At 43.8% G+C, this 27237-nt stretch overlaps 1 protein-coding gene across 1 annotated transcript; it reads left to right on the top strand.

Annotated features, from left to right (window-relative positions):
* Positions 1 to 15029: 15029 nt before the first annotated feature.
* Positions 15030 to 20427, top strand: LOC145428605 (uncharacterized). Its single transcript, XM_080301029.1, has 4 exons — positions 15030 to 15236; positions 16158 to 16306; positions 17007 to 17171; positions 17249 to 20427. Exons 2-4 carry the CDS (start codon positions 16250 to 16252, stop codon positions 17336 to 17338), a joined length of 312 nt encoding a protein of 103 aa, XP_080157155.1. The 5' UTR covers positions 15030 to 15236; positions 16158 to 16249; the 3' UTR covers positions 17339 to 20427.
* Positions 20428 to 27237: the final 6810 nt, after the last annotated feature.

Raw genomic sequence — 27237 nt, forward strand, 5'->3', positions numbered from 1 at the left:
AAAGGCATCTTTGTACATTTAAAAGAAGGTAAAGAAACATAAAATCATTTTTCCTGTAACAATAGTGCATATTGTCTCGATCACCATGATCTTCAGCATGGCACCTGCTCCCCTCACAAATATCTGCCAGCCACTGCCTTAAGTCGGTGTTTATTTCTGTGCATGGATCCAATCTAATGTCTTCTTCTTCCTTGTCATCAGAAACAGACATAGTCTCATCTGCAATTTTTTCTTTTCCGATTTGATTTGGACACTTCTGACATAATGGGGTTTCCAAAACTGTCACAGCCTTCTGTCTCACTTAATGCCACAATAGCAATGCTGCGTATTAGGACCTTTGCTTCTTCCAAGGATTGGGACTTGACAAGTTGTGCCATTGATCACACGTAGAAATGCCTCACCCGATGAGGCTTTTTTCTCAAACAGTCCCACTGGCAAATCATTTTGATTAAGTGTGCCACATCCACTCTAATGAAACATTCAATTCAATTCAATTTTATTTATATAGCGCCAAATCACAACATAAGTCGCGTCAAGGCGCTTCATAGATACAGAGAAAAACCCAACAATCATATGACCCCCTATGAGCAAGCACTTTGGCGACAGTGGGAAGGAAAAACTCCCTTTTAACAGGAAGAAACCTCCGGCAGAACCAGGCTCAGGGAGGGGCGGCCATCTGCTGCGACCGGTTGGGGTGAGAGAAGGAAGACAGGATAAAAGACATGCTGTGGAAGAGAGACAGAGGTTAATAACAGATATAATTCAATGCAGAGAGGTCTGTTAATACATAGTGAGTGAGAAAGGTGACTGGAAAGGAAAAACTCAATACATCATGGGAATCCCCCGGCAGCCTACATCTATTGCAGCATAACTAAGGGAGGATTCAGGGTCACCTGGTCCAGCCCTAACTATATGCTTTAGCAAAAAGGAAAGTTTGAAGCCTAATCTTGAAAGTAGAGATAGTGTCCATCTCCTGAATCCAAACTGGAAGCTGGTTCCACAGAAGAGGGACCTGAAAACTGAAGGCTTTTATTGGATTCCATTACTGTGGGGGGGCTGGTTGACCTTTTGACCTTTACATTTACATTAATATCTTTAAAACAGATGCAGCACAAACGACAATTTTTGCAGCACAAACGTAGCACAGTTGATTGACACCAGTTTTGTTCGATTCCATTACTGTGGGGGGGCTGGTTGACCTTTTGACCTTTACATTTTCATTAATATCTCTAAAACAGATGCAGCACAAACGACAATTTTTGCAGCACAAACCAGCACAAACGTAGCACAAATGTTTGACATCAATTTTGTTCGATTCCATTAATGTGGGGGGGCTGATTGACCTTTTGACCTTTACATTTTCATTAATATCTTTAAAACAGAGGCAGCACAAGCCAGCACAAACGTAGCACAGTTGATTCACACCAGTTTTGTTCGATTCCATTAATGTGGGGGGGCTGGTTGACCTCTGATGACCTCTACAAATTTTCTTGAATATCTTTAAAATGATAGCGGCACAAACGTAAATTTTTGCAGCACAAACCAGCACAAACGTAGCACAGTTGATTGACACCAGTTTTGTTTGATTCCATTAATGTGGGGGGGCTGGTTGACCTCTGATGACCTCTACAAATTTTCTTGAATATCTTTAAAATGATAGCGGCACAAACGTAAATTTTTGCAGCACAAACCAGCACAAACGTAGCACAGTTGATTGACACCAGTTTTGTTTGATTCCATTAATGTGGGGGGGCTGGTTGACCTTTTGACCTTTACATTTTCATTAATATCTTTAAAACAGAGGCAGCACAAACGTAAATTTTTGCAGCACAAACCAGCACAAACGTAGCACAGTTGATTGACACCAGTTTTGTTTGATTCCATTAATGTGGGGGGGGCTGGTTGACCTCTGATGACCTCTACAAATTTTCATGAATATCTTTAAAATGATAGCGGCACAAACGTAAATTTTTGCAGCACAAACCAGCACAAACGTAGCACAAATGTTTGACATCAATTTTGTTTGATTCCATTAATGTGGGGGGGGCTGGTTGACCTTTTGACCTTTACATTTTCATTAATATCTTTAAAACAGAGGCAGCACAAACCAGCACAAACGTAGCACAGTTGATTGACACCAGTTTTGTTTGATTCCATTAATGTGGGGGGGCTGGTTGACCTCTGATGACCTCTAGAAATTTGTATGGATTTCTTTAAAATGATAGCAGCACAAACGTAAATTTTTGCAGCACAAACGTAGCACAGTTGATTGACACCAGTTTTGTTCGATTCCATTAATGTGGGGGGGCTGGTTGACCTTTTGACCTTTACATTTTCATTAATATCTTTAAAACAGAGGCAGCACAAACGTAAATTTTTGCAGCACAAACCAGCACAAACGTTTGACATCAATTTTGTTCGATTCCATTAATGTGGGGGGGGCTGGTTGACCTTTTGACCTTTACATTTTCATTAATATCTTTAAAACAGAGGCAGCACAAACGACAATTTTAGCAGCACAAACCAGCACAAACGTTTGATACCACTTTTGTTGGATTTGAAGAAGGTGGGGGGGCCAACTTCACTCACATGCTTAATGGCTCAAAACACCTTATGCAATTATAAACTGATACGCACCTACTGGCATGCCCCTTTTAATTTCTTCATAAATGTTATTTAAATGGTATTATTACGGCAGCACGGTGGTTAGGACCTTCTTGCTGTGCGGCAACAGTGCTGAGTTCAATTCCACCATCACGCCAGGGTCTTTCTGTGTGGAGTTTGCAGGTTCTCTCGCCATGTTTGCGTGGGTTCTCTCCGGGCTCTCTCCAAAGACATGCAGCTTGTGGTGATAGGTTAATTGGTTAATCCGAATTGCCCATAAGTGTGAATGTGAGTGCGAATGGTTGTCTGTCCCTGTGTGTTGGCCATGTGACAGACTGGCAACCTGTCCAGGATGTACCCTGCCTCTTGCCCTATGACAGCTGGGATAGATTCCAGCACCCCCTGCGACCCTTAAAAGGATAAGCAAATGGATGGATGGATGGAATTTTATTAATATCTTTAAAATAATAGCACCACAAACAAAATTTTTTGCAGCACAAACCTGTGACATCAACTTTTGTTTGATTTGGGTGATGTGGGGGGGCTGGTTGACCTTTTGACGTTTGCATTTTCATTAATATCTTTAAAACAGAGGCAGCACAAACGACAATTTTAGCAGCACAAACCAGCACAAACACAGCACAGTTGATTGACACCAGTTGTGTTTGATTCCATTAATGTGGGGGGGCTGGTTGACCTCTGATGACCTCTAGAAATTTTCTTGAATATCTTTAAAATGATAGCAGCACAAACGTAAATTTTTGCAGAACAAACCAGCACAAACGTAGCACAAATGTTTGACATCAATTTTGTTCGATTCCATTAATGTGTGTGTGTGTGTGTGTTGGGGGGGGGGGGCTGGTTGACCTTTACATTTTCATTAATATCTTTAAAACAGAAGCTGCACAAACCAGCACAAACGTAGCACAGTTGATTGACACCCATTTTGTTTGATTTAATTAATGTGGGGGGGCTGGTTGACCTCAGATGACCTCTAGAAATTTTGATTAATATCTTTAAAATGATAGCAGCACAAACGACAATTTTTGCAGCACAAACCAGCACAAACGTTTGATACCACTTTTGTTGGATTTGAAGAAGGTGGGGGGGCCAACTTCACTCACATATGTCATGTCTACTGAATTCTCATTTTTCATGCCTGTGGAGTTTATTATATGGACGTGGTGACAGTGTAAAGACAGCCTGCTCTTCTGATTTAACTTTTCAAGCATTCACACTAATTAGTGTTTAAACCTCCCATGGTTCTATATCTGGGGATGTGGCTTTGGTTTGCACTGATGAAAGCTTATAGTTGAAATGTGTTTGACGGTAAATGGTCAATAAAGAAGACAGCATTTTGTTTTGTTTTACTCAATAATAATGTAAAACTCAAAATTTTGGGTCAACGAACCCAGGCTCCCTAACAGATTTATTTTTACAGTTAATTTTTTTCTATTTAATTATTTAGTTACAGTCCACCATACCTCTGATCCCCTGTCAATCCATCCACCCCCTTTTTAATGGTGTATCTGATTCAGGGTCATGAAGGGCTGGAGCAGCTGTCACAGACTGAGCAAGGTACACCCTGTACAGGTCACCAGTCTATGGCAGTGTCCCACTGTGTGTATTTTAAAAAGTACCGCATCTTAAAAACTACGGCTGCAGATAGATGGCCTTGGCAACTCTTCACTACATTATGAGGGGGATTTTATTATAGCAAATGACAAAAAAAATGGACCACTCATGATCTATTCAAAATACAATCTAGAGATGTTTTAGTCCCTTAAAGAGAGCTAATTATGTTTATTTCCAGCTCCATACTTTAATTTGTGCACTACAGCAAATTTGTGTGATTCATTGCTGAAAATATGCTTATTTATCCTATACTGAGTCTTGGTGCAGTCCTTCAATTTATCTTCCATTTGAAATATGCCAGTTTAGCTGTCCTCTCTTTGAGCCAGCCTTTGTCTTATTGGCTGCTCCTCAGAAGTTTTGAATAGCAGGTGGGTGGTACTTCTGTGCTTGGAGCAGGGATTACTTGTACATATACTGACCTCATTATTTGAAACTTGGCCCATGTTCGATATGAGCATTCACCATTTATATATACACAATATCTGTTGGTGTGTGTGTGTGTGTGTGTGTGTGTGTTAGAAAATATGGAAAAGGAATATTAAGTATTGGTCGAGGAGTTTGATTTCCAAACCAAATGCAAATCTTACTTTCATTCAGCAGTCCACCTTTTCTCAAAGCTCAGTTAAAGACACTTTTGACAATGTCATCTGGGTTGTAGCTTTGTTCCTGAAGATGTGCATGCCTTCAGGAATGAAAAGAAAGAAAGAAAGAAAGAAAGAAAGAAAGAAAGAAGTCCAGGAGATCTGAGTAGTTATTATGTCTGATGAAAAGAACAATCGAAAACAACCAAGGCACTTTGTCTTCAGGTATTTGTATTAGGATCAGCACAGATTTCACTCTCTGGCTTTATTTATAGCATAATAAGACATTTTACTTTTAAAAATCAAGGACACCAACAAGGCAGATAGGGCACATGCACTGGGGCCACAAATGTCCCAGGTTTAGTCCGTAATTCAATTCAATTCAATTTTATTTATATAGCGCCAAATCACAACAAAAGTCGCCTCAAGGGGCTTCATAGATACAGAGAAAAACCCAACAATCATATGACCCCCTATGAGCAAGCACTTTGGTGGCAGTGGGAAGGAAAAACTCCCTTTTAACAGGAAGAAACCTCCGGCAGAATCAGGCTCAGGGAGGGGCGGGGCCATCTGCTGCGACCGGTTGGGGTGAGAGAAGGAAGACAGGATAAAAGACATGCTGTGGAAGAGAGCCAGAGGTTAATAACAGATATGATTCAATGCAGAGAGGTCTATTAACACAGCGGTCCCTAAGCGCCATGGACCGGTTCATGCCCGACAATATTTTTACGGACCGGCCTAGTACCGGTACCGTAAAGAAGATTTATTCATAACACACGTGAAAAGACCCAGGAAAACCGAGTTAACGATAAAAACGATAACAAAATAACGCTAAAAAAACGATAAAAATCCTGAAAACCATACATTTCACACCTGAGCCTCAACTTTCAACTCTCGTGGCCCGGTACCAAACGACTCACGGACCGGTACCGAGGCCCGGGGGTTGGGGACCGCTGTATTAATACATAGTGAGTGAGAAAGGTGACTGGAAAGGAAAAACTCAATGCATCATGGGAATCCCCGGCAGCCTACGTCTATCGCAGCATAACTACGGGAGGATTCAGGATCAGTGCTCTAAGTGCTCTAATGGGGTGATATGGTACTACAAGGTCATTAAGATAAGATGGGGCCTGATTATTCAAGACCTTGTATGTGAGGAGCAGGATTTTGAATTCAATTCTGGGTTTGAAGGGAAGCCAAAACAGGAGAAATATGCTCTCTCTTTCTAGTCCCTGTCAGGACTGTTGCTGCAGCATTTTGGATTAGCTGAAGGCTTTTCAGCGAGTTTTTTGGACATCCTGATAATAATGAATTGCAGTAGTCAAGCCTGGAAGTAATAAAAGCATGAACTAGTTTTTCAGCGTCACTCTGAGACAGGATATTTCTAACTTTAGAGATGTTGCGCAAATGGAAGAACGCAGTCTTACATATTTGTTTAATACGTGCGTTGAAGGACATATCCTGGTCAAAAATTACTCCAAGGTTCCTCACAGCGTTACTGGAGGCCAAGGTAATGCCATCCAGAGTAAGAATCTGGTTAGATACCATATTTCTAGGCTTTTCAGGGCCGAGTACAATAACCTCAGTTTTATCTGAATTAAGAAGCAGAAAGTTAGCGGCCATCCAGGTCTTTATGTCTTTAAGACATTCCTGCAGTTTAACTAATTGGTGTGTGTTATCTGGCTTCATGGACAGATAGAGCTGGGTGTCATCTGCATGGCAGTGAAATTGTATGCTATGTCTTTTAATGATGCTGCCTAGGGGATCCATGTATAGTGTAAACAGAATTGGTCCTAGCACTGAACCTGTGGAACTCCATAATTAACCTCAGTGTGTGAAGAGGACTCTCCATTTACATGTACAAATTGGAGTCTATTAGATAGATATGATACAAACCACTGCAGTGCAGTACCTGTAATACCTACAGCATGTTCTAATCGCTCTAATAGGATATTATGGTCGACAGTATCGAATGCTGCACTAAGGTCTAGCAGGACAAGCACAGAGATGAGTCCACTGTCAGAGGCCATAAGAAGATCATTTGGAACCTTCACTAAAGCTGTTTCTGTGCTATGATGAGCTCTGAAACCTGACTGAAACTCTTCAAATAAGCCATTCCTCTGCAGATGATCTGTTAGCTGTTTGACAGCTACTCTTTCAAGGATGTTTGATATGAAAGGAACGTTGGAGATTGGCCTATAATTAGCTAAGACTGCTGGGTGTAGAGATGCTTTTTGAGTAAAGGTTTAACTACAGCCAGCTTGAAGGCCTGTGGTACATAGCCGATTATTAGAGATAGGTTGATCATATTTAAGATTGAAGAATTAATTAATGGCAGGACTTCTTTGAGCAGTTTTGTAGGAATGGGGTCTAAAAGACACGTTGATGGTTTGAAGGAAGTAATTATTGAAGTTAACTCAGAAAGATCAATTGGAGAAAAAGAGTCTAATATAACATCAATGGTACTAAGAGTAGCTGTAGATAATATTACATCTGTGGGATGATTATTGGTAATTTTTTCTCTAATGATAAAATTTTTATTTCTGAAGAAGTTCATGAAGTCATTACTAGTTAACGTTAAAGGGATGGTTGGCTCAAAAGAGCTCTGACTTTTTGTCAGCCTGGCTACAGTGCTGAAGAGAAACCGGGGGTTATTCTTATTTTCTTCAATCAGTGACGAATAGTAAGATGTTCTGGCTTTGCGGAGGACTTTCTTATAAAGCAACACACTATTTCTCGAGGCTAAATGATGATCCTCTAAATTTGTGACACGCCATTTCCTCTCCAGCTTACGAGTCATCTGCTTTAGGCTATGTGTTTGAGAATTATACCACGGAGTCAGGTACTTCTGATTTGAGACCTTAGTTTTCACAGGAGCTACAGTATCCAGAGTTGTATGTAGTGAGGAGGTGAAATTATTAACAAGATAATCGACCTCTGTTGGAGTAGTATTCAGATAGCTGCTCTGCTCTATGTTGGTACAGGGCATTGAAGATGATAACAGTGGTTGGATTATATTCTTAAACTTAGTTACAGCACTTTCAGAAAGACATCTACTTTGATAAAGTCTACCTTCCACTGCTGTGTAATCAATTATTTTAAATGTAAATGTTATCAGGAAATGATCAGACAGGAGAGGGTTTTCAGGAAACACTGTTAAATGTTCAGTTTATATGCCATACGTTAAAACAAGATGTAGAGTGTGATTATTAAAGTGGTGGTGGGTGGGTTCTTTTCCTTTTTATGAAAAGCCAATTGAGTCTAATAACAGATTAAATGCCATGTTGAGGCTGTCATTTTTAGCATCTACATGGATGCTAAAATCACCCACAATAATTATTTTATCTGAGCTGAGCACTAAATCAGATAAAAAGTCTGAGAAATCAGACAGAAACTCTGTGTAAGGAGATGGGGGGGGGGGGGGGGGGGTAGCAGGAGGAGAGAAGCTGCAGAGATGCGTGTAAGACTACAACTCTGCTTCCTGGTCCCAACTCTGGATAGTCATATTTTGGGAGGTTTAATAAATTTGTCCATATTTCTAGAAGTGAGAGCTGCTCCATCCAAAGCGGATGGATGCCGTCTCTCCTAAAAAGACCAGGTTTCCTCCAGAAGGTTTGACAATTATCTATGAATTCCACATCATTTCTGGGACACCACTCAGACAGCCAGCAATTTAAGGAGAACATGCGGCTAAACATGTCACTCCTGGTCTGATTGGGGAGGGGACCAGAGAAAACGACATAATCTGACATTGTTTTGGCAAAGTTGCACACCGATTCAATATTGCTTTTAGTGACCTCCGATTGGCGTAACCGGGTGTCATTACTGCCGACGTGAATTATGATTTTACTGAATTTACGTTTATCCTTAGCCAGCAGTTTTGCATTTCCTTCAATGTCGCCTGTTCTGGCCCCTGGAAGACAATTGACTATGGTTGCCGGTGTCTCTAGCTTCACATGTCTGAGAACAGAATCACCAATTACCAGAGTTTGACCCCCGGAGGGCGTGTCGCCAAGTGGGGAAAAACAGTTAGACACATGAACGGGTTGGTGGTGTACCTGGGGCTTCTGTATAGGACTATGCTTCCTCCTCACCGTCACCCAGCCGCCCTCTTTCCCCAGCTGCTTGGGGTCTGCCGGGGAACAGCTAGCGGGGCCTACGCTATCTTCGGCTGCACCAGTTACAGGGGCCTGGCTAGCTACGGGTGAATGAAGGGTGCGAAGCCGAGTCTCCCTTCCAATGTGGATCACATCAGCCAACACCACTGGCTCTTGTGAAATGTAGATGACCTCACGACAGCAGCGCAGGCCCTGCTGTCGTGAAGTTGGCCTCAGAGGGAGCACTAACCCTCGTGCAATGTGGATGGCCTAAGCCAGCAATACAGGCCCTGGTGTGTTGAGGATAGCCTCACAAGGAGCACATGCCGTGGTATAATGTGGATGGCCTCAGCCAGTAGCACAGGCCCTGTTGTAATGTGGATGGCCTCATCCAACAACACTGGCCCAGGTGAAATGTGGATGGTAATGGCCAGCACCACAGACCTTGGTGTAATGTGGATGGCCTTAGCCAACACCACTGGCCCTGGTGAAATGTGGATGACATCGGCAAGGACCAATGGCCCTGATGTAATGTGGATGGTTTCAGCCAACAGCACAGTCCCTGGTGTGGTGAAGATGGCCTCACAGGAAGCACTGTCCCTGGTGTAATGTGGATGGCCTCAGCAAACAACACTGGACCTGGTGAAATGTTGGTGGTATTGGCCAGCACCACTGGCCCTGGTTTAATGTAGATGGCATCAGCCAGCAGCAGAGGCCCTTGAGTATTGTGAATGGCATCAGCCAGCAACACCACTGGCCCTTGTGAAATGTGGATGGTCTCGGACAGCAATACAGGCCCTTGGGTAATGTGGAAGGCTAGCAGCACTAGCCCTTGTGTAATATGGATGGTATCAGCCAGCACCAAAGGCCCTGGTGTGGTGATGATAGCCTCACAGGAAGCACTGTCCCTGGTGTAATTTGGATGGCCTCATCCAACAACACTGGCCCTGGTGAAATGTGGATGGTATTAGCCAGCACCACAGGCCCTGGTGTAATGTTAATGTCCTCAGCCAACACCACTGGCCCTGGTGTAAAGTGGATGGCATTGGCCAGCACCACAGGCCCTGGTGTAATGTGAATGGCCTCATCCAACAACACTGGCCCTGGTGAAATGTGGATGGTATTGGCCAGCACCGCAGGCCCTGGTGTAATGTGAATGTCCTCAGCCAACACCATTGTCCCTGGTGTAATGTGGATGGTATTGGCTAGCACCACAGGCCCTGTTGTAATGTGGATGGCCTCATCTACCAACACTGGCCCAGGTGAAATGTGGATGGTATTGGCCAGCACCACAGGCCCTTGTGTAATGTGAATGTCTTCAGCCATGACCAAAGGCCCTGATGAAATGTAATTGGCCTCAGCCATGACCACAGGCCCTGGGGAAATGTAAATGTCCTCAGCCAGTAGCACAGGCCCTGTTGTAATGTGGATGGCCTCATCTAACAACTCTGTCGCAGGTGAAATATGGATGGTATTGGTCAGCACCACACACTCTGGTGAAATGTGCATGATATCGGTCAGCACCACAGCCCCAGGTGTAATGTGGATGGCATCAACGAGCAGCAGAGGCCCTGGTGTGGTGACGATGGCCTCACAGGAAGCACTGTCCCTTGTGTAATGTGTATGGCCTCAGCCAACAACAGTGACCCTGGTGAAATGTGGATGGTATTGGCCAGCACCACAGGCCCTGGTGTAATGTGAATATCCTCAGCCAGTAGTAAAGGCCCTTGTGTTTTGTGGAACGCATCAGCCAGCAACACAATCCCTGGTGAAATGTGGATGGCCTAATCCAGCACCACAGGCCCTGGTTTCGTGATGATTGCCACACAGGAAGAACTGTACCTGGTGTAATGTAGATGGCCTCATCCAACAGTTCAGGCCCTGGTGTGGTGAAGATGGCCTCACAGGAAGTGCAGGCCTTGGTGTAATGTGAATGGCCTCAGACAGCAGCCAGGCCCTGGTGAAATGTAGATGGCCTCAGCCGGCAACATGCGCTTTGGTGAGAGGTAGTCTGCCTCAGCCAGTGGCACAGGCCCTGTTGTGGTGAAGCCAGTAGTAAAGGCCCTTGTGTTTTCTGGAACGCATCAGCCGGCAACACAATCTCTGGTGAAATGTGGATGGTATCATCGAGTAGCAAAGGCCCTGGTGTAATGTGGATGGCCTCATCCAACAGTATAGTCCCTGTTGTGTGGTGAAGATCGCCTCACAGGAAGCAGTGTCCCTGGTGTAAAGTGTATGGCCTAAGCCAACAACAGTGGCCCTGGTGAAATATGGATGGTATTGGCCAGCACCACAGGCCCTGGTGTAATGTGAATGTCCTCAGCCATTAGCACAGGCTCTTGTGTATTGTGGATCGCATCAGCCAGGAAAACAAGCCCTGGTGAAATGTGGTTGGTATCAACGAGTAGCACAGGCCCTGGTGTAATGTGGATGGCCTCAGCAAGCACCACAGGCCCTGGTTTGGTGATGATGGCATCACAGGAAGCACTGGAAGTGGTGTAATGTGGATGGCCTGAGCCAACAATACTGGCCCTGTTTAAATGTGGATGGTATTGGCCAGCACCAAAGGCCCTGGTGTAATGTGGATGGTATCAACGATTAGCACAGGCCCTGGTGTAATGTTGATGGCATCATCCAGCACCACAGGCCCTGTTGTGCTGATTATGGCCTTACAGGAAGCACTGTCCCTGATGTAAAGTGTATGGCCTCAGCGTAATGTGTAATGTGGATGGTATTGGCTAGCACCACAGACCCTTGTGTAACGTGAATGGCCTCATCCAACAACACTGGCTCTGGTGTAATGTGGATGGTATTGGCCAGCACCACAGGCCCTGGTGTAATGTGAATGTCCTCAGCCAGTAGCACAGGCCCTGGTGTAATGTGGATGGCCTCATCTAACAACTCTGTCGCTGGTGAAATATGGATGGTATTGGTCAGCACCACAGGCCCAGGTGTAATGTGGATGGCATCAACGAGCAGAAGAGGCCCTGGTGTGGTGAAGATGGCCTCACAGGAAGAACTGTCCCTTATGCTTCCTGAAATGTGGATGGCCTCAGCCAAAAACAGTGGCCCTGGTGAAATGTGAATTATATTGGCCATCACCACAGGCCCTGGTTTAATGTGAATATCCTCAGCCAGTAGTAAAGGCCCTTGTCAAAGGAGCTTGCAAAGAAAAGCGTCTGGACTTCTTTAAGTTGCTTGAAGACGTTTCACCTCTCATCCGAGAAGCTTCTTCAGTTCTAAGGTCAAATGGTGGAGAGTCCCAGATATAAACCTAGTGGGAGTGACCCCCCACAGAGGAACAAAAGGACCCCCTGATGGTCCTCTAATCGGCTGAGCCAAGGTGGGAAACTGGGCGTGGGTCCCAATCAGCCAGAGTTTCGGGTGTGTTCATTGTGAAACTTGGCGCCACCTTATCATGCGAATTCCTGAGGTCAGATGGCCCAGGATGTGAGTGGGCGTTAAGGCGTCTGGGAAGGGATCTCAAAACTGGATTATAGATGGCAGAGAGTTGGTGTCGTAAACCCCCGCCTCTGTTCAAAGATGGTCGCTCACAGTGGACATAGATGGCTTCTTTCACTCCTCTTTCAAACCATCTGTCCTCTCTGTCCAAAATGTGAACATTGGCATCCTCGAAAGAGTGTCCTTTATCCTTAAGATGCAGATGGACTGCTGAGTCTTGTCCTGTGGAGGTAGCAACAGACATAAAGGCCCTTGTGTTTTGTGGAACGCATCAGCCAGCAACACAATCCCTGGTGAAATGTGGATGGCCTCATCCAGCACCACAGGCCCTGGTTTGGTGATGATTGCCACACAGGTAGAACTGTACCTGGTGTAATGTGGATGGCCTCATCCAACAGTACAGGCCCTGGTGTGGTGAAGATGTCCTCAGAGGAAGCACAGGCCATTGTGTAATGTGGATGGCCTCAGACAGCAGCCAGGCTCTGGTGAAATGTAGATGACCTCAGACAGCAGCGCAGGCCCTGCTGTCGTGAAGTTGGCCTCAGAGGGAGCACTAGCCCTGGCCTCAGCCGGCAACATGCGCTCTGGTGAAAGGTAGTCTGCCTCAGCCAGTAGCACAGGCCCTGGTGTGGTGAAGATGTCCTCAGAGGAAGCACAGGCCATGGTGTAATGTGTATGTCCTCAGCCAACAACACTGGCCCTCTTTAAATGTGGATGGTATTGGCCAACACCACAGGCCCTGGCGTAATGTGAATGTCCTCAGCCAACACGACTGGCCCTGGTGTAATGGGGATGGCATCAGCCAGCAACACAAGCCCTGGTGAAATGTGGATGGTTTGGGCCTGCACCACAGGCCCTGGTTTAATGTGGATGGCATCAACGGGCCTGTGGTGCTGGCCAATACCATCCACATTACACCAGAGCCAGTGTTGTTGGATGAGGCCATTCACGTTACACAAGGGCCTGTGGTGCTAGCCAATACCATCCACATTACACATTACGCTGAGGCCATACACTTTACATCAGGGACAGTGCTTCCTGTAAGGCCATCATCAGCACACCAGGGCCTGTGGTGCTGGATGATGCCATCAACATTACTCCAGGGCCTGTGCTACTCGTTGATGCCATCCACATTACACCAGGGCCTTTGGTGCTGGCCAATACCATCCACATTTCAACAGGGCCAGTGTTGTTGGCTCAGGCCATCCACATAACACCACTGCCAGTGCTCCCTTTGATTCATTCATCACCACACCAGGGCCTGTGGTGCGGGATGAGGCCATCCACATTACACCAGGGCCTGTGGTGCTGGCCAATACCATCCACGTTTCACCAGGGACAATGTTGTTAGATAAGGCCATCAACATTACACCAGGGCCACTGCTCCCTGTGAGACCATCTTCACCACAGCAGGGTCTTCGTTGCTGGCTGAGGCCATCCACATTGCACCACGGCCACTGCTCCCTGTGAGACCATAGTCACCACACCAGGGCCTGCGTTGCTGGCTGATACCATCCTCATTTCACCAGGGCCTGTGTTGCTGGCTCATGAAATCCACATTACACCAGGACCTGTGCTACTCATTGATGGCATCCACATTACACCCCGGCTTTTGGTGCTGTCCGAAACAATCCACATTTCACAAGGGGTTGTGTTGCTGGCTGATGACATTGACAAAACACAGGGGCCTGTGATACTAGCTGATGTCATCCACATTACACCAGGGCCAGTGGTGTTGGCTTAGTCCATTCACATTACACCAGGGTGTTTGGTGCTGACCAATACCATCCATATTTCACCAGGGACAGTGTTGTTAGATGAGGCCATCCACATTACAACAGGGCCTATGCTACTGGCTGAGGACGTTTTACATTTCACCAGGGCCTGTGGTCATAGCTGAGGCCAACTACATTTCACCAGGGCCTGTGTTGGTGGCTGATCCCATCCACAATATACAAAGGCCTGTGCTACTGGCTGATGCCATCCACATTACACCACACTCAGAAAAATTATGGTTCTTAAATGGTTCTTCAGATGTCTTCATGGTTCTTTAAAGAACCATCATACGTCAAAGAACCTTTTTATTTTGTGGATGGTTCTTCAGCTATTACAAATGGTTCTTTAAAGAACAAAAGGTTCTTTATCAAATCTAAGTTTGATGGTGTAAATGGCATAAATATTTATTCACTATAATGAGGCTGTGAATTATACTGTGTGTTTTCTTTGTGTGCATGTGTGTGCGAAGGGGAAGGGCGGGATACCTGGCAATTACCCTTTAAGAGAAGATGGTAGGAAACTGAATATTCAAATAAAAGTTAGAAATAATTGACACAATACACACATTCAAATACTGTACTTTAGTTTTAAATTTTAATAAAGCATTACTATTTTCTACTCCAAGGCATTACTTTTGAGATTATTATATATTTTTGAAAATATAGCATAATGATAATAATAAACTTTACAAACCACCCAGCAGTATGTAAAGTCAAATTATAAAATACAAGTAAATAACAACTGCAGAACAGAACGTCAGTGTAATGGACACAGACTTCGTTTTGACAAAGCACACTGCTTAGGTAAATGATCTGAGTAGTTGTTCATCACTGATCAATTTGTTAATATGTGTTTCGAGCCAAATACATGACAGGGAGAGAGAGAGAACACGTCATACTATAACCTCCCGGGAGCGGACGGAGGGATTCAGTCGTTGGGATGCGCATGCGCAGACAGAGTGTGCGAGCGGCGGGCCTTGACCTTCGGGAAAAAAAACTCACGGACGGTGACAGCGAAACGGATAACAGTCTTCAGTACCTGCTGGACTTTGAAGCTGTGGATTCTGGGACTGTTAGAAAAGGTAAAACATTTTCATTAAAACCTTATTACTGTTTTGTTTTTGTTACTCGTCATTGTAGCTTGCTGTTAATGTTGTGCTAACAGTAGCGATTAGCTAGATACGTTAGCCGTTGAGGTCAGCGCAATTTAGTATCCAAATGTTTTCCTAACAAAACCACTGTTATAATTAAGTGAAGCTGCTCCCAGCTAATTTGAACCTTTGGCCTCTAAAATATGTGGTTCAATTGCGTGCTGCGTACATAACCTAATGTCAGCTAGACCGAAATTAAAATTTAATATATTGTTAAAGTCACTAAAATGGCGCCTGAAGCCTGTTATGACGTGAGCTCTGTGTCTGCTCTAGAAACTCCGAAATTCTGTAGATCTGAGCCGTACATTAAATACTCACATGAACCTGTACTTTAAATTCTGTATGAGCTGTATAAAATACAGCTATGCATAAGTGTTTTGAATGAATAATTAGATTAGATAACTCTTTATTGTCTAATCGAATTATATAGAAATGAATAGAAATGTGACATGAGAAGGTGTGTCTTTGACTGTTCCTGCATAACTTAGTTTCGGACTAGTTGACAAGTTATGCTCCAGTCATTTGATGTTTCCAAGGTAGATGTTCTTTTGTAATATAGTTAATTTTTTTGTATATTTCATTTATCCACCATCATACATCATACATACAAGCTAAGATGAGGTCGTTATACTAACAAGAGGTATCAGCACTGGGCCAAAGTTGAGCACATGGTTAAAGTTTGTAATCCAGCCAGGGTGTAAATATCACTCAGCAGCCAGAGCTGAAGCAGGTAGCATCAACACATAAATCTACTCTACCCGGCTTAAATCACAAGAGCACCTCTGACCAAAAAGCTGTAGATTTTTCTTGTTTGCACAAATTAATCCAGATTCACATTAATTGTGTTCACAGCTCCAACAAAATGAGGAAGAGGAGGGGGAGAAACACAATTAGGTTGAATTACAATTGGATGGAAGGCGAGGACAAGGAGAAGGAAGCTTAGGATGAGGAGGAAGAAAAGCAGCAGGAGCATCTTTAGGGATCCCTATGATGTCATTGAGGTTGGTTTCATTAATATGGTCCTCTCACAAAGAACGATGACTTGTTTTAGTTCACCTACTTCCTGTATTAAATAGTGATGTGCAAAATGTTGTGAAAAACCATGGAGCAGGTACGTATAGTGCATCTGCAGGTAAATGAACATCAAATCTCTAAGACAGACTGAAATCTGTATATTTATCACCCTTATGATAAAACCCATGTCAGCCATTGGTTTATGGACTTTGTATTTTGAAGCCTCAACATTTGCTTTCTTGCTGTTGCTATGTTGAGACCATATTAGGATGAGGGATCAGAATCTGGAGTCATGCACACTATTGTTTCATTTAGTGTGTATCCATAAGATTCGTACAGCAGATCCAAGTTGTGCCTTGAAAACAGGAAAGTCGTCTGCATAGAGGAGAACTGTAATAGCAGGCTTGTAAAAAGTGAGGCTTTGTGCTCTCGTTTTACTTCTGTCACCCTGTTTTGATGCAGATTTCACTTGTAATCAGGCAAGAACTGGACTTATTTTTTTATGTGTTCTTGTGAATTGATTGTGTATCGCATATGTTTGATTTGACTTTCTGCAAGACAACAGTTGTCCGCTGGCCAAAAAAGTTTTCCAAATACCTCCACGTGATCTAGCCTGGATTTAGAAAAGAATAGCAAAAAAAAATCTGCACCTCCTGCTTCAGATGCAATTTGTGTTTCTGTGTTCAGAGGCAGCGGCGAGAGTGGAGACCTCGGCTCATCCAGCTGGAGAGCCTGACCAGGAGGAGTCGAACATTAACTGAGCTCTTCCAGGGCACCCTGCAGACTCGGCTGTTGGCATCGGCGAGGGATGACGTGAACGCCAAACTGGAGTCCATCACAGGTCAACTGCAGGTATGCGAGTCAGACCTTCTGAGGAGGGTTTCACTTTTCTCTTCTTTATAATTGACTCTTTTCTCTATCTCTTTCAGCTCCTTGTCTCAGAGTGGGAGGGATTTGAAGCACAAAGGGAGGAACTTGTCATTTGGTTGGCTGATATGGATGTGAGGTTGACCAGCTGACAGGAAACACCAGTGAAAAACTGAAACAACTGCAGGTGTGGGCTTGTTTTGATATGACATATACAGGGAGTGCAGAATTATTAGGCAAGTTGTATTTTTGAGGAATAATTTTATTATTGAACAACAACCATGTTCTCAATGAACCCAAAAAACTCATTAATATCAAAGCTGAATGTTTTTGGAAGTAGTTTTTAGTTTGATTTTAGTTTTAGCTATTTTAGGGGGATATCTGTGTGTGCAGGTGACTATTACTGTGCATAATTATTAGGCAACTTAACAAAAAACAAATATACACCCATTTCAATTATTTATTTTTACCAGTGAAACCAATATAACATCTCCACATTCACAAATATACATTTCTGACATTCAAAAACAAAACAAAAACAAATCAGCGACCAATATAGCCACCTTTCTTTGCAAGGACACTCAAAAGCCTGCCATCCATGGATTCTGTCAGTGTTTTGATCTGTTCACCATCAACATTGCGTGCAGCAGCAACCACAGCCTCCCAGACACTGTTCAGAGAGGTGTACTGTTTTCCCTCCTTGTAAATCTCACATTTGATGATGGACCACAGGTTCTCAATGGGGTTCAGATCAGGTGAACAAGGTGGCCATGTCATTAGTTTTTCTTCTTTTATACCCTTTCTTGCCAGCCACGCTGTGGAGTACTTGGACACGTGTGATGGAGCATTGTCCTGCATGAAAATCATGTTTTTCTTGAAGGATGCAGACTTCTTCTTGTACCACTGCTTGAAGAAGGTGTCTTCCAGAAACTGGCAGTAGGACTGGGAGTTGAGCTTGACTCCATCCTCAACCCAAAAAGGCCCCACAAGCTCATCTTTGATGATACCAGCCCAAACCAGTACTCCACCTCCACCTTGCTGGCGTCTGAGTCGGACTGGAGCTCTCTGCCCTTTACCAATCCAGCCACGGGCCCATCCATCTGGCCCATCAAGACTCACTCTCATTTCATCAGTCCATAAAACCTTAGAAAAACCAGTCTTGAGATATTTCTTGGCCCAGTCTTGACGTTTCAGCTTGTGTGTCTTGTTCAGTGGTGGTCGTCTTTCAGCCTTTCTTACCTTGGCCATGTCTCTGAGTATTGCACACCTTGTGCTTTTGAGCACTCCAGTGATGTTGCAGCTCTGAAATATGGCCAAACTGGTGGCAAGTGGCATCTTGGCAGCTGCACGCTTGACTTTTCTCAGTTCATGGGCAGTTATTTTGCGCCTTGGTTTTTCCACACGCTTCTTGCGACCCTGTTGACTATTTTGAATGAAACGCTTGATTGTTCGATGATCACGCTTCAGAAGCTTTGCAATTTTGAGACTGCTGCATCCCTCTGCAAGATATCTCACTATTTTTGACTTTTCTGAGCCTGTCAAGTCCTTCTTTTGACCCATTTTGCCAAAGGAAAGGACGTTGCCTAATAATTATGCACACCTGATATAGGGTGTTGATGTCATTAGACCACACCCCTTCTCATTACAGAGATGCACATCACCTAATATGCTTAATTGGTAGTAGGCTTTCGAGCCTATTAGGGCTGCCACAAACGATTATTTTGATAGTCGACTAATCACCGATTATTTTTGCGATTAGTCGACTAATCAGATCATCATCCATTGGACGTACAGCGTACAGCTTATTGCACCAGCAGCATCTGGTCTTATATAACTATCATTAGCTTACAGCTTGAAGTGTTTGTGCTAACTAAAAATAAAGACAAGATGGTAGTTTATTAATTTTTAATGAAATTTGCAGATTTTTTCGGTGAAGTTTAATAAACTCCTTGCTTTCTAAAATATAACAGGACACCGGAGTATATTCTCCAGCGTCTCACACTTCTGATAATCAGCTGTCTGCTTGACAGTTTTAGCTGTGCAAAAACTATAACTTTAATCTCAGCCAAACAGATTTACTCAGGAACAAATAAAATACTAAAGAAAGCCAAACAATAACATTTTTAAGTTATCTAAGTGACTCATATATATGTTAAACCTGACTAGCGAAAGACGGCGGTGGGTTTGAAAACGATTTGCCGGGAGTCCGGTGTTCTCACGGCTCTAGTTAGCCTTGCCCCCGCCTAGCTAACGAGCTAGTGGGTAACAGACGTCTCCGAAAACGTCAGAGCGCTTTTGAAAATATGCGGTGTCTTGATAAACTGAGCAGATATTTGAGGTTTACACAGCTACATTCTCGCCTGAAAATATGTTAAACGTTTATTTTGTGACCCAGAAAGAATAATAAGAGTAAAGTTAAAACTAACTAGCTGCCGCCATTGTTGACAACTATGCTGGGCTGCGCTATGAATTCTGGGACACAGCTTCTTCTTCTTCGGGGTTTAACGGCAGCTGGCATCCTTGTACATGCAGTGCTGCCATCTTCTGTTTCAGTCCGTTATTACACTCTTAAATCCTACTACTCATTCCTGCGTCCTTTGTGATCTTACAAAGCTTCAAACGATGCGTCGACTATTAAATTAGTCGTCGACGATTTTAATAGTCGACATAATCGTGACTAGTCGACTAATCGTGGCAGCCCTAGAGCCTATACAGCTTGGAGTAAGACAACATGCATGAAGAGGATGATGTGGACAAAATACTCATTTGCCTAATAATTCTGCACTCCCTGTATTTGATATGAGACATACGTCAGAGACATTATCCTAAACTGGACTAACAAAAGACCATGAGTACAACATGAAACGTACATTACATAGCGTAATGCTAAAGTTCATTGATCATTTTAATCATAAACTTGTTGTTGAAATATTTTTACTGAACATGCAAACATCTGCTGATGAAAATGTGTTGATTTATTGGTCTGTTATGAAGCTATTGCTATTTCTAATGTGTTTTATCACTTTCTGATGTTTTATTAATTAAACAATAAATGTATTGTTCTGTTATCTGTAGCTATAGTATTTATATATATTTATTTATAGTATAGCAAATATATTTAATTATTACTGTTTAAAACACTAATATGTGACATGTATTAGTAGTGATGTTGTGCTGAGGGTTAAAATGCCTTTTTGTCTTTTGGTAACTACAAAATGACAATAAACCATTAATATATGTCTATGCTGTGCTCGTATTTATTTTTACCCTACTCAAATTCAATTTATGATGCATTTTATTTTGAAAGATTTAAAATGGTTTTTTAAAGAACCACTCAAAAAAGGTTCTTTAAAATGGTTCTTTTAAAGAACCATTTGAAGGACCTTTTTAAAAATGGTTCTTTAAAGAACCATTTTTAAAAAGGTTCATTGAAAAACCATTAAAGGTGCCCCAAAGAACCATTTCTTGATGGTTCTTTGGGGCACCTTTAAAGGTTCTTCAATGAACCACTGAAAGAAATGGTTCTTCAAAGAACCATTGTTTGAAAGGTTCTTTGTGGCACCAAAAAAGGTTCTTCTATGGCATCAGTCTAAAGAACCACTTTTGGTTCCAGTTGGCACCTTTATTTTTCTGAGTGCAGGGCCAGAGCTCCCTTTTAGGCCATATTCACCACACCAGGGCCTGTGCTCTTGGCTGATACCATCCATATTTCACCAGGGCCTGCGTTGTTGGCTCATGACATCCACATTACACCAGGGCTTGTGCTACTGCCTGAGGCCAACTACATTTCACCAGGGCCTGTGATACTGGCTGATGCCATCCACATTACACAGGAGCCTTTGCTACTCGTTGATACCATCCACATTTCACCAGGGCTTGTGTTGCTGGCTGATGCGATCCACAATATACAAGGGCCTGTGCTACTGGCCAAAACCATCCACATTTCACACGGGCCTGTGTCTTTGGATGAGGCCCTCCACATTACACGAGGGTCTGTGCTACTTGTTGATGCCATCCACATTATATCAGGGCATGTGGTGCTGTCCGAAACCATCCACAATACACAACGGCCTGTGATACTGGCTGATGCCATCCACATTACACTAGGGCCAGTGGTGTTGGCTGAGGACATTCACATTACACCAGGACCTGTGCTACTCGTTGATACCATCCACATTTCACCAGGGCTTGTATTGCTGGCTGATGCGATCCACAATACACAAGCGCGTGTGCTACTGGCTAAGACCATTCACATTACACCAGGGACAGTGCTTCCTGTGAGGCCATCTTCACCACACCAGGGAGTGTGCTTTTGGCTGAGGCCATCCACATTACACCAGGGCCTGTGGTGCAGGCCAATACCATCCACATTTCACCTGGGCCACTGTTCTTAGATGAGCCCATCCATATTTCACCAGGGACAGTGTTGTTAGATCAGGCCATCCACATTACAACAGGGCCTGTGATACTGGCTTAGGACATTTACATTTTACCAGGGCCTGTGGTCATGGCTGAGGCCAACTACATTTCACAAGGGCCTTTGTTGGTGGCTGGTCCAATCCACAATATACAAAGGCCTGTGCTACTGGCTGATGCCATCCACATTGCATCAGGGCCACTGCTTCCTGTGAGGCCATCTTCACCACACCAGGGCCTGTACTGCTTTCTGAGGCCATCTACATTTTACCAGAACCTGCGTTTCTGGCTGATGCCATCCACACAAGGGCTTCTGTTGATCGCTTAGACTAACTAAATTTCACCAGGGCCTGTGCTACTCGTTGATGCCATGCACATTACACCAGGGCATGTGAGGTTGGTCGATTCAAATTTTTACCAGATTCTGTGCTGCTTTCCAGTACCATCCACATTTCACCAGGCACTCATGGTTTAGGCCAACTACATTTCACCAGTCCTTTTGTTGCTAGCTGATCCATCCACGTATACAGGGAGTGCAGAATTATTAGGCAAGTTGTATTTTTGCGGAATAATTTTATTATAGAACAACAACCATGTTCTCAATGAACCCAAAAAACTCATTAATATCAAAGCTGAATGTTTTTGGAAGTAGTTTTTAGTTTGTTTGTAGTTTTAACTATTTTAGGGAGATATCTGTGTGTGCAGGTGACTATTACTGTGCATAATTATTAGGCAACTTAACAAAAAAGAAATATATACCCATTTCAATTATTTATTTTTACCAGTGACACCATTATAACATCTCCACATTCACAAATATACATTTCTGACATTCAAAAACAAAACAAAAACAAATCAGCGACCAATATAGCCACCTTTCTTTGCAAGGACACTCAAAAGCCTGCCATCCATGGATTTTGTCAGTGTTTTGATCTGTTCACCATCAACATTGCGTGCAGCAGCAACCACAGCCTCCCAGACACTGTTCAGAGAGGTGTACTGTTTTCCCTCCTTGTAAATCTCACATTTGATGATGGACCACAGGTTCTCAATGGGGTTCAGATCAGGTGAAGAAGGAGGCCATGTCATTAGTTTTTCTTCTTTTATACCCTTTCTTGCCAGCCACGCTGTGGAGTACTTGGACGCGTGTGATGGAGCATTGTCCTGCATGAAAATCATGTTTTTCTTGAAGGATGCAGACTTCTTCCTGTACCACTGCTTGAAGAAGGTGTCTTCCAGAAACTGGCAGTAGTACTGGGAGTTGAGCTTGACTCCATCCTCAACCCGAAAAGGCCCCACAAGCTCATCTTTGATGATACCAGCCCAAACCAGTACTCCACCTCCACCTTGCTGGCGTCTGAGTCGGACTGGAGCTCTCTGCCCTTTACCAATCCAGCCACGGGCCCATTCATCTGGCCCATCAAGACTCACTCTCATTTCATCAGTCCATAAAACCTTAGAGAAATCAATCTTGAGATATTTCTTGGCCCAGTCTTGACGTTTCAGCTTGTGTGTCTTGTTCAGTGGTGGTCGTCTTTCAGCCTTTCTTACCTTGGCCATGTCTCTGAGTATTGCACACCTTGTGATGTTGCAGCTCTGAAATATGGCCAAACTGGTGGCAAGTGGCATCTTGGCAGCTGCACGCTTGACTTTTCTCAGTTCATGGGCAGTTATTTTGCGCCTTGGTTTTTCCACACGCTTCTTGCAACCCTGTTGACTATTTTGAATGAAACGCTTGATTGTTCGATGATCACGCTTCAGAAGCTTTGCAATTTTGAGACTGCTGCATCCCTCTGCAAGATATCTCACTATTTTTGACTTTTCTGAGCCTGTCAAGTCCTTTTTTTGACCCATTTTGCCAAAGGAAAGGACGTTGCCTGATAATTATGCACACCTGATATAGGGTGTTGATGTCATTAGACCACACCCCTTCTCATTACAGAGTGCACATCACCTAATATGCTTAATTGGTAGTAGGCTTTCGAGCCTATACAGCTTGGAGTAAGACAACATGCATGAAGAGGATGATGTGGACAAAATACTCATTTGCCTAATAAGTCTGCACTCCCTGTATAAACTGTTTCGCCCGAAACAAAGTATAGGTTTCCATTATGCTTATAACTTGAATATCTTAGCTCAAACAGTTGCAAAACCTGTTTGCCCAGCACGGGGATATTGATTTCTGTAAGATAAAGCCATAAATATGTATGCCTGAGTCTTCTATCAAAAGTGACGGTTATTTATATGAAGTTGTACAAAAACGCTTTATTTCGTCAAGACAGCGCGTTTCTTGCAATTTCCATGCATTTGAATGGGGACTCGCCCGAAACAAAGTATAGATTTTCATTATGTGAATAACTTGAAAATCTCTGCTCAAACACCTGCAAAACCTGTTTGCCCAGCAAGGGGATATTGAATTCTATAAGATAAAGCCGTAAATATGTGTGTGTCTGAGTCTTCTATCGAAAGTTACAGCTATTTATATGAAGTTGTACAAAAACGCTTTATTTCGTCAAGACAGTGCGTTTCGATTAAATGCATTTGAATGGAGAATTCGCCCGAAAGAAAGTATAGGTTTTCATTATGTGAATAACTTGAAAATATCAGCACAAACAGCTGCAAAACCTGTTTACCCAGCACGGAGACCTTGAGTTCTATAAGATAAAGCCATAAACATGTTTGTCTGAGTCTTCTATCAAAAGTTACAGCTATATATATGAAGTTGTACAAAAACGCTTTCTTTCGCCAAGACAGTGCGTTTCTCACTGTTACATGCATTTGAATGGGGAACTCGCCCGAAACAAAGTATATGTTTTCATTATGTGAATAACTTGAATATCTTAGCTCAAACAGCTGAAAAACCTGTTTGCCCAGCACGGGGATATTGAATTTCACCAGGCCTAAGCCTGCAGCACAGGCCTTGGTGTGCTTTGGATTTCATCAGCCTGCAGCACAGTCCATTGTGTAGTGTAGCTGGCCTCAGCCAAAAGCACAGGCTCTCGTGTGCTGTAGATGGCCTCAGCCTGCAGCACAGGCCATGGTGTAAAGTAGATGGCATCAGCTAACAGATAAGGCTCTGGTGTGTTTTGGATATAATCAGCCAGCAGCACAGGCCCTGGTGTAATGTAGATGGCCTCAGCCAGCAGCTAAGACCCTGATGTTGTGTAGAATCCCTCAGTCAGCAGAGGCCCTTGTGTACTGTAGATTGCCTCTACAAGAGCAGCACATGCCATGGTGTAATGTTGATGGCATAAGGTAGCAGCACAGGTCCTGGTGCAATGTAGATGGCCTAAGCCAGCAGCACAGGCCCTGTTGCAATGTTGATGGCATAAGGTAGCAGCACAGGCCCTGGTGCAATGTAGATGGCCTAAGCCAGCAGCACAGGCACTGGTGTGCTGTAGATGGCATCTACCAGCATCAGCACAGGCCATGGTGCAATTTAGATGGCCTCCGTCAGCAGCACAGGACCTGGTGTGCTATAGATGGCTTCAGCTAGCAGCACCGGCCCTGGTGTGCCTTCGATGGACTCTACCAACAGCAGCTAAGGCCCTGATGTAATGTAACAGACCTCAGCCATCAGCACAGACCCTGGTGTAATGTAGATGGCTTTAGCTAGCAGCACAGGCTCTGCTGTGATGTTGATGGCATCAGCCAGCAGCACAGGCTATGGTGTAATGTAGATGGCCTAAGCAAGCAGCACAGGCCCTGCTGTTGTGAAGATGGCCTCTACCAACAGCACCACAGGCCATGGTGTACTGTAGATTGCCTCTACCAAGAGCAGCACGGTCCATGGTGTAATGTTGATGGCCTAAGACAGCAGCACCGGCCCTGTTGCAATATTGATGGCATAAGGTAGCAGCACAGGCCTTGGTGAGATGTAGATGGACGCAGCCAGAATCACAGGCCCTGATGTTTTTTAGATGGCCTCAGCCACTGGCACAGGCCCTGGTGTTAGGGCTGGGTATCGTCACTGATTTCTACAATCAATTCGATTCTAATTCACAAGGTCCTGAATCGATTCGATCCACGATTTGATTCAATTGGATTAGAATCTAGGAAATTTTGCCTCAGTCAGAAATATTATAATTCATATCAGTACATTTACATATTTTTGTATCCATAAAAAGGAAGCTGACACTTTTGAGACTTTATCAAAGGTGTGAGCATCACAGCAGATGCATTTGTGTCAAAGTAGCTGAAGATAAAACACAGAAAAACATGAAGGTGATTTTCCTGGGATTTTATAAAAATATTCTGCAGTACATCAAAAACAAAAGAAAACCATTAACCAGCATATGAACATTACCTTGTGAAGTTACAACAGTTTTATTAGAGACACAGCATTTTGCATGATTTTAAAAAGTTAAAATTTGTTCAGTATTGAACGGCAAAAATTAGGTTTTCTTTTCGGAAGTAAATAAAAGGAGAAAAAAAAACCATCGTGTGATTTTATCGTGGTAGAAGCAAAACAGCAAAAGTCAGATTGAATTCATGACGATGTTTATGTGAAGCGTAGATTGGATCTTCTTTTGCTGCTGGTTTGGTCAATATTGTTTGGAGAGAGATCAAACTAAGAGCTTTAGAATCAGCGCAAAAAGGGCGAAAACACAAAGCACAGACCCGCCGACATATAAGAATCAGCGAGGTGTCGGCTTTCAGCCCCGACCGTGTCCGTGCCGTCAGTGAGAAAGGCGACATGTCACTGATTCTGATCCGGGGGTTGCGCTCTGTGTTTACGTCTTTGTGCAGAATCCGTGTACCTGCTCTCATTTACTGTTTTAGCTGTTTGGTGGTTGTCAAAATTTTGTGACGTTTCACGTGAGATTCTGGAATTTCGGGGAAAATACATTTATATAGAAAAATCGATTCAGGATTTTAATGAATCGATATCACGTTATCCAAGCCAGAATTGATTTTAATCGATGAATCGATTATTAAAACCCACCCCTACCTGGTGTGCTGTAGATGGCATCAGCCAGCAGCACAGGCCCTGGTGTGCTGTAGATGGCCTCTACAAAGAGCAGCTCAGTCCCTTCTGTACTGTAGATTGCCTCAGCCAGTAGCACAAGTGCTGGTGTGCTGTAAATGGCCTTTACCAACAGAAGCTCAGGCCCTGGTGTGATGTAGATGGCCTTAGCTAGCAGCACAGGCCATGTTGTAATGTGGATGACCTCATCTAACAACACTGGCCCCGGTGAAATATGGATGGAATTGGTCAGCACCACACACCCTGGTGTAATGTGTATGGCATCAACAAGCAGCACAAGCCCTGGTGTGGTGAAGATGGCGTCCCAGGAAGCAATGGCCCTGGTGTAATGTGGATGGTATAAGCCAGCATCAATGGCCCTGGTGTAATGTGGATGGCCTCAGCCAACAATAAAGGCCCTGGTGAAATGTAGTTGGACTAAGCCAGTAGCACATGCCCTGGTGTAATGTGGATGGCATCAGCCAGCAACGCAGGCCCTGGTGTGGTGAAGATGGCCTCACAGGAAGCAGTGGCCCTGGTGTAATGTGGATTGCCTCAGCCAGCAACACAGGCTTTGGTGAAATGTAGATGGCCTCACACAGCAGCACAGGCCCTCGTGAAATGTAGACAGCCTTAGGAGGCAACATACGCCCTGGTGAAATGTAGTTG

The sequence above is a fragment of the Astatotilapia calliptera genome, chromosome 4 (genome assembly GCF_964374335.1).
Source record: "Astatotilapia calliptera chromosome 4, fAstCal68.1, whole genome shotgun sequence".
Classification (NCBI taxonomy): Eukaryota; Metazoa; Chordata; class Actinopteri; order Cichliformes; family Cichlidae; genus Astatotilapia; species Astatotilapia calliptera.